Below are 8,426 nucleotides of genomic sequence, written 5' to 3' on the forward strand. Positions count from 1 at the left end.
ACAGTTTATGGTCGTATATAATTTATATTTGTAGTACAAACCAAAAAATTGGCACCATGCCAACTATTAATATGAAATTCATGCAGTAATACTCATTACTAATTACTAAAGTTTGCATACTTCATTTAAAAAACATCGAAAAATCGATCGGGTTTGCAATATCTGTAATTACTTGATACACATTGCATTTCACTTTTCGCGCGCTAAAAAGGAAATGCATCGTGTATCAAATAATACTATACAAAGCGCCCTCTATTTTATTTCACGGCCAATAATTATAAAGGAATAAAGCAGTAACAACAGTATACTAGTACTATCACAATTCAGTAGATGCCCAAACTTGCATCTGTTTCAAAGTGAAACCTAGGTGAATAGAGTCCATTTTCAGAGTTTGTCACAGAAGTCGAGGTCAATATCTGCAAACACCTCGCGAGTCTTGTTGTCGAACTTGGCAGCTAGTTCTGGAGTGAAGTAGTTGGACCAATCCCCTACTGTACCTTTCCTCATAAATGGAGCCTGGTCCTTCTTGCGCACCTGTACGGCAGATTAGCTGTGTTAGTAAAAGTGTAAGACGTTTCTGTAGGCCATTTATCTAGAGTATCTTTTAGACGGTAATTTTATTTGATGAATCTTGACTCTTGAGGCGTATAGTTCTTAGTAAATATTACTTTTCTGCTGTATGTTAAGATTTTGATTCATGGTCATGCCTGTTTAACTGTTAATTAGTAACGATTGTTGGTTACCAAATATCAGTAATCTTACTCACGTCGTCCAGCCAGCTGTAGTTAGATTTAGGATCTGCCTTCATGCTCTTGAAGGCACTGAGTTGGAGTACCTCTGTTGCCATCTCATCTGTCATAGGAGGGAGGGAACAAAAATCATTCAGTTTCTTAATAGCTGAAAAGGGAGGCGTTGTTGTGCAAACTTATCTTGTACAGAGCATTTCAAGTAATATGGAGCAATTATCATATGCTTATTTCTTGGAGGTGTAAATTTAATAGTTAAGCAAATCATTAAGTAAACTACACCCCCCTCCCTCCCAAATTGACAGTATCACTGTCTGTACCTGACACCCCGTCTGCGTGCATGTCTTCGTACTTCATGAAGAACACGTCCATGTCACGTGTGTTCTGGTAAAACTCCTTCACATGCTCCCACCAATCACTACTCTCCACCTGCACAGTTGTTATACCTTTCAAAACAATTCCTTGTGTTTGATTTACTGGACATGTGATAACGACTGGCGGAGAAATGCGTTTTTTCTCCACTAATCGATATTTTACCGGGGTAAGCACAGGGCTCCAAGTCCAAGCTCTATCTTACAGTGGTCATGATCTATCCAATAGTGATAATGACCACAGCCCCCCTACGATGAAGAAGAAGAAGAAAATAACGACTGGCTATAACTCAAGCCAACTTTACGGAATAAACTTACTCGTTGATTATAATTGTGGCTACATATCGAGTTTATTATCAATTTTAATCTAATTCTATCACTATCCTTACCGTTCCTTTCAAGAAAAGGTCTGCAAACTCCTCAAAGGGACCGTCGTACTCAAACGCAGCGAACCCTTTACAGTGATGATATAAACTAACACACACGTCTTTCGGGTTCCTGAAGATATTGCTCATAATCATAGTCATAGCCCTGATTTAGCAGATATTGGGCAGTCAGCACTGATCGTTATCAATTGCATTTCAATAGCTTTCATTCAGCTAGATCTGTCTTATACTAAGTATAACAAAGAGACGTGACGGTTGTAAGTTTAACTCTTACAGACGTCTTTACTTTGAAGTCATGCATATCATGAATCAGTTTCTAGAAGCTGGCAACCAGTTTTATAGTCTTACCTAGCAATATAGACGTATTTGCAGGGAATGTTAGGATTGTAAGCGACCAAATTGTAAGAGTTGTGTGTCTTGAGATAACGAGGCCCCGGCATTTTGTCCACAATCTCATGAGGGGTGTTCTCTAACCACGGCATCACTTCAAGCAATACCTACGGTATCAGTAGTTACCATAGTTACATTACTAGTTACCATAGTTACACTACTAGTTACCATAGTTACACTGTCACTACTAGTTACCATAGTTACACTACTAGTTACCATAGTTACACTACTAGCAATACCTCAGGTCTGTCCCATTTTCAAATATAAAAATTTCTGAACAATAATTTGACAGATTTGATGGATTTTTGCTCAGTGACCAATTAGTCAGTTAAATCATTGAGGACGGTATGAGACCAAATTGTGGTACTGGAAGTCAAAATCCTCGACAAAATGGAAAAATCATATTCTTCCATTTTTTGTCCCATTTTCGGTTTTTGAAGACGAAATTTCACAGTTTTGACCGAATTTTTCTACAGAAACCATTCCGGTCGGAGGAAGTTTCCTACAGAATGTTTAACAAAACGAAAATTCATATTTTACAAAGTCTGTCTCATTTTCAAATATGAAAATTTCTGAACAGTAATTTGACAGATTTGATGGATTTTTTTGCCCAGTGACCAATTAGTCAGCTAAATGAGGACGGTATGAGACCAAATTGTGGTACTGGAAGTCACAATCCTCGACAAAATGGAAAAATCATATTCTCCCATTTCTTGTCCCACTTTCAGTTTTTGAAGACGAAATTTCCCCGGCAGAAATTTCACAGTTTTGACCGAACTTTTGTACAGAAACCAATTAGTAAGTCAACTATAAATGGCATATGACACAATTGAGGTGCTGGAAGCTGAAATTTCCTAGTGTAATTACGGCTCTTATACATACAATTTGTAATAAATCCAAACCTTGTCGCCCCTGGTGAGGTCGTGTCCTGTCTTGTGAACTTTGTGAAGGTTCTGGATTATCTTCTGCGTCCACGTGGTTCCATTTTTAGGGTATGTTGCTATCAAAACGTCGTCTGACCGCAGTTGGAATATTCTCGTGGCATCCAGATGCTTTTGCTAGGGATTTTTGTATAGACGTGAGTTGAACAAATAATTGGTTTGAAGGATAAAAAAGACACGTGCTCAATGCTCATGAGTACTAAATCGTGTTGAGTAAGTGCAGGTGTCCTTAAACCTCTGCTCCTTATATGAAGTTTAATGCAGCCCCCTTTCCCTTCTTATGCAGCTAAATTGTAAATGTAAACACCTGAGCATTCATGTGGATATTCAATGCTGGCTGATATGTACCATTACTATTACTACTACTACTATTACTATTACTACAACTACTACTAATAGTCACCTTTATAAAGGGAGGGTAGATACGGCCGTGTAGGTAACTGTGGTTAAAAGGTAGCTGCAGCTCTCCGTACAGTCGTCTATCTTTTTCCTCCATCATCTGTAACGTGACAAGATCAATTTGAGGTGTTTTAAATGTTTACCATGGTAACGGTTACCATGTTTACCGTTACCATGGTTACAGATACATTGTGCACTCACATAAAACTGCTGGGCAAATCATAAGTACGGTTAGTACACGAAAGTAGATGAGAACAGAAAAAGTGTGTTTGATGTTAAACAGGTGGACAGTAAACAATTATAGTAACCAACAACTGATGATAATATTAAACTGGATATGATGAGCGAGTTATAAGCGAAACTCGAAAGTTTTACTGTAACCAAGATGTAATTTCTGTGTTCGATCTAATTACATCTTGGTGACAGTAAAAGAATATTGTGTTTACGAAATGTAGCACATATAAAATAGGTATCACATTTCACACAAAATAAAACATGATATTTTAATTTAATCTAAGCGACGAGAATATACCGCCATTGAAATTAAACTCACACCCAATCAGTAATGTATATTTTGCCTGTTCACTTGGATAATGTTTAAAAATTTAAAAAACCTCATTTCGTCTTATTTTCGAATCTCGTCGAAAAAAAAACCGGATAAAACATTATAAGGTACATACGTATACTGTGGTTTAAGTGCGAATGTGAACATTGCAACAGGTGTGACACAAAATGGAAAGGTTTTCAGAAATGAAGCTGTTATCGTACAGTGAGATGCGGATTTAATTATGTAATTTCGTAAACTTCCAAATCCAATTATACGCTAATTTTCAGGTTCAGAAACCGGGCGACTGTGACTGTGCGTGGGAGAATCGGAACAGTGTGCAGTTTAAAACGGTAAAAACTAATTTTTCAGTTCTGATATCTTATTCTAATTTTAGTTCAATCATTAACAAGTTTATTATAAACTCACTGTCTCAACATTTGGAGACACTTTCAACATCACTGCACTAACAGTAGCACTCTGTCACTAGTAGTGTGTCACTGGTGTGTCACTAATAGTAGCACTCTGTCACTAGTAGTGTGTCACTGGTGTGTCACTAATAGTAGCACTCTGTCACTAGTAGTGTGTCACTGGTGTGTCACTAATAGTAGCACTCTGTCACTAGTAGTGTGTCACTGGTGTGTCACTAATAGTAGCACTCTGTCACTAGTAGTGTGTCACTGGTGTGTCACTAATAGTAGCACTCTGTCACTAGTAGTGTGTCACTGGTGTGTCACTAATAGTAGCACTCTGTCACTAGTAGTGTGTCACTGGTGTGTCACTAATAGTAGCACTCTGTCACTAGTAGTGTGTCACTGGTGTGTCACTAATAGTAGCACTCTGTCACTAGTAGTGTGTCACTGGTGTGTCACTAATAGTAGCACTCTGTCACTAGTAGTGTGTCACTGGTGTGTCACTAATAGTAGCACTCTGTCACTAGTAGTGTGTCACTGGTGTGTCACTAATAGTAGCACTCTGTCACTAGTAGTGTGTCACTGGTGTGTCACTAATAGTAGCACTCTGTCACTAGTAGTGTGTCACTGGTGTGTCACTAATAGTAGCACTCTGTCACTAGTAGTGTGTCACTGGTGTGTCACTAATAGTAGCACTCTGTCACTAGTAGTGTGTCACTGGTGTGTCACTAATAGTAGCACTCTGTCACTAGTAGTGTGTCACTGGTGTGTCACTAATAGTAGCACTCTGTCACTAGTAGTGTGTCACTGGTGTGTCACTAATAGTAGCACTCTGTCACTAGTCAGGAAAAGCAGCTAGAGCTCAGTTTGAGAAGATTATGTCGAGATTATAACGGAGTAAAGGGTATTACAACACAACACAATATGTTAACAGGGTAAACAAAAACCAGTATACAGTTTACAGAGGAGTAACACACGGAAGAAAGGGCTGTTATTGTAACTAGTACTAACTGTATTAGTGCCCACTCAATGTATACAGGGTGAGAAACTTCAGCTGTATTTTGTTTACACTTCAGCCTCTCTACCGGGAGTAATTTCATGGTTTAGAAATATTTAATATACTACAGAATCGCTCCACATAACAATAACGTAGCAGACTATCAAACTATGACAGTCAAAATAAATGTTTTGCTATCTCTATGTGCTAAGGATGATGATTAATCACTCTACACAGTACACTCGACTGTCACGTGACTTTTTCAACCCGCTCTCTAGCTGGTCCTGAACGACTATTCGAAACCCTAACCCTCTAATCTGATCCCAACCCTATAGTCTATGTAATAAGCGCCATGAGTTGGCACAGAATTTTTTGTCTCTGATTTTGATAAATTTGGTACCAAAGTCATTATTAACTGTGAATAATGAAAATTCACCGTGTAGCACGATTCGTTGAAATGTATGTGGGCCTCCTGTGCATTGCAAAAGTGAACTATGGACGAAAAATGGTTAACTTATTGCTTAAAATGCATATAACTCCTAAAATATTGAATATTTTGAAATAATTCTTACAGAATCGTAATGAGCTTAATCAGACGCAACTTTTGGTACCAAAATTATAATATTTAAAGCACCAAATTTTTCGAAAATTTGTTCAAAATTTTTGTGTTCAGATTAAAAACTTTTGAAAAAAAAATTCCTTTAAATCTTAAAATATTAGTACTAAAAGTTTCGTCTCGATGAGCTGATTACGATACCATAATAACTATGTGATAATAATTTAAAATGTAAAAGTTATAGGCCAAAAACTAAAAATTTGCGCGAAAAAAGCACGCGCGGCGAACGTGGAGCGCCGTGTAGCATTTTTTCCGAAAATTGCTACACGGTGGATTTATTTTATTCACATTTTTAGACAACTTTTGGTACCAAATTTATCGAAATCAGAGAAAAAAGTTCTGTGCTCGCGCTTGGCGCTTATTACACTGACTACTAGCCCTAACCCAATCCTTAGCAAAGGCATATGCTGAAACCCTAACCCTAACGAGAAATTATACTAACTTCCTTACACGGTCATATATATCAAGTGATCAAGACAGTTTTTCGCCAATATCTCGTCAGGGGAGCATTTAACCCCTATGTCATATATGGGGGTGATTCGGAATCAGCGTCCGAAAATACATTGATTAAAGTTGGTTTCAAATGCCGTTCTTGCTTATTCACTTATTCTATGAAAAATTAAAATTAAAATTATCTGCTAAAAGTAAAATTGTAAAAGCGCCAAATAAAAATGAAAAAATTTGGATTTTTGATGGTTTTGAATGCTTTGAGCGTTCATTTTAATGTCCGTTCATAATTATGTCCGTTCATTAAATGTCCGGTCAAATAAGGTCCGATAAGGTATATATATATTTTACCAAAACCCATAATCATGGGTAGAGTGGACCGCTGCCAGTGTCTCTCTTTCCCAAACAAAAGGAAATGATATTAATTTGATTGACCGTTCTCAAATGCAAAATGATACCGAGAATGAAATCGGTCGCTCGCTTTTCCCATTCATTCACGGCTTACGAATTGTATAAATAAGTTTCGATTGATTACATCAATCAGATGCTGTAAAAATCTCTTTGGGTTGCGTTCGGGTCGATACCTAGTATTTCGGGGTAAGGGACAAGGGTGGTAGTTATTACTTATTGGACAAGCTGAAGTTTATTGAATCTTCATTGCCGAGTACAGCTGCCTTTGGGTAGTTCTTCTTAATCTATTACAATTGTAAGTGAATGGGAAAAGCGAGCGACCGATTTCATTCTCGGTATCATTTTGCATTTGAGAACGGTCAATCAAATTAATATCATTTCCTTTTGTTTGGGAAAGAGAGACACTGGCAGCGGTCCACTCTACCCATGATTATGGGTTTTGGTAAAATATCATCTCTTTTTGATTATAATGTCAGGGTACTTTATAAAGTCGAAATATAAACTGATATCTTCATTAATAAGGAGGAAGTTTCAACGATTTCGAAATTTTTCCTTTAAAAAACATTTCCTTGTGTTTAGGGAAGCATATCGGTCGATCACTGACTGAATATGCCACTTAATACTCATTCAAGTTGGCATTAAATTCATATATAATGACATTAAACTGTCGTGGCAAAGCAGAATTTGTTGGAAATCACGAATGAGCAAAATTCTCACCTTTCGCACGTGCAAACTTTGAGCGGACGTTGTGTGCGCATCCAATATTGAATCGCCTTAAATTTTTGCATGTAATTGTTTTATATATAGCTTGATAAGCATGCAAAGTTTTAAAATATTTTAAGAAGAACTGTAATTACAACGGCACTCTAAAGTTGACAGAAAATGACGAAAACAGCAATTTTCAGTTATTTTAGCAATTTTCTATCAATTTGGGCGTGTCCCCACGTGTGCAACTTTTCGATTTTCAACTTTAAAACTAGCCTAATGCACAATTTATATCTATAGGAAGCAGAACTGAGCTCCACAACCCAAGGCATGGCCCAACACCAGAGAATACTAGAACGTAAAATTAGCGTTTTTATAAAATTATTCTTCAAAAAAGCACAAACTTCAATGACGAATATCTTTATGAAGGAGCAAGCTAGAAAAACTTTCCGGTAGATTTTCAGAATGCTTGAACAATTATCTAAGATAAAAATTTCCTCAGATTTTGAATAAATATACTCCTTAATGGTTAAAATTAATTTTAAAAGTTATTACTTGTCAAAAATCAAGTTTTAAAAACGGTTAACTTGATGACGTCATCAAGGGGTGTTTATGACGTCAAATAATTTTTTTATACAATGTAAACTAAAGTGTAAACAATTATTTGCAAGACCTGTGGTCGGAAATGGCTGTATCTTTTCTACTTTTGAATCTATGGACACTTAAATACAGGCTACAATTGACTGGCAAAGCGTCTATCCCTGAATATATGTATATATATATGTATGTATCACGACAATCTATCGTAAAACAGGGGTTCTAGAAAACCCATTTCCCGATGCTTCTGAAACCCGAAACTTTTTTTGCAGTCGATTTGGTCAACGTCTAGACGCCCTGAAAAATTTCAGATCTCTAACTCAATTTTAACATGGTTTTTAAGGCACCTGAATATGGCGATTTTGGGTTTTTACCGAATTTCGTATAACAGTGCTGGCGAGTATTTTATGCAAATTTCTTAAAAATCTCAACATAACTATTTTTTATTCCTGTCATCTTTGAC

General features: G+C 36.9%; 1 protein-coding gene across 1 annotated transcript; it reads right to left on the reverse strand.

The window, feature by feature from the left end:
- Nucleotides 1-4: 4 nt before the first annotated feature.
- On the reverse strand, nt 5-4,302 carry LOC134822871 (sulfotransferase 1E1-like). Its single transcript, XM_063834139.1, has 7 exons — nt 3,238-4,302; nt 2,796-2,951; nt 1,852-2,000; nt 1,507-1,615; nt 1,067-1,175; nt 767-897; nt 5-534 (listed from the first exon to the last, which is right to left on the reverse strand). Exons 1-7 carry the CDS (start codon nt 3,331-3,333, stop codon nt 385-387), a joined length of 900 nt encoding a protein of 299 aa, XP_063690209.1. The 5' UTR covers nt 3,334-4,302; the 3' UTR covers nt 5-384.
- Nucleotides 4,303-8,426: the final 4,124 nt, after the last annotated feature.

This window comes from Bolinopsis microptera, chromosome 11, assembly GCF_026151205.1.
Source record: "Bolinopsis microptera isolate Bmic1 chromosome 11, MBARI_Bmic_1.0, whole genome shotgun sequence".
In the NCBI taxonomy this organism is placed as follows: domain Eukaryota; kingdom Metazoa; phylum Ctenophora; class Tentaculata; order Lobata; family Bolinopsidae; genus Bolinopsis; species Bolinopsis microptera.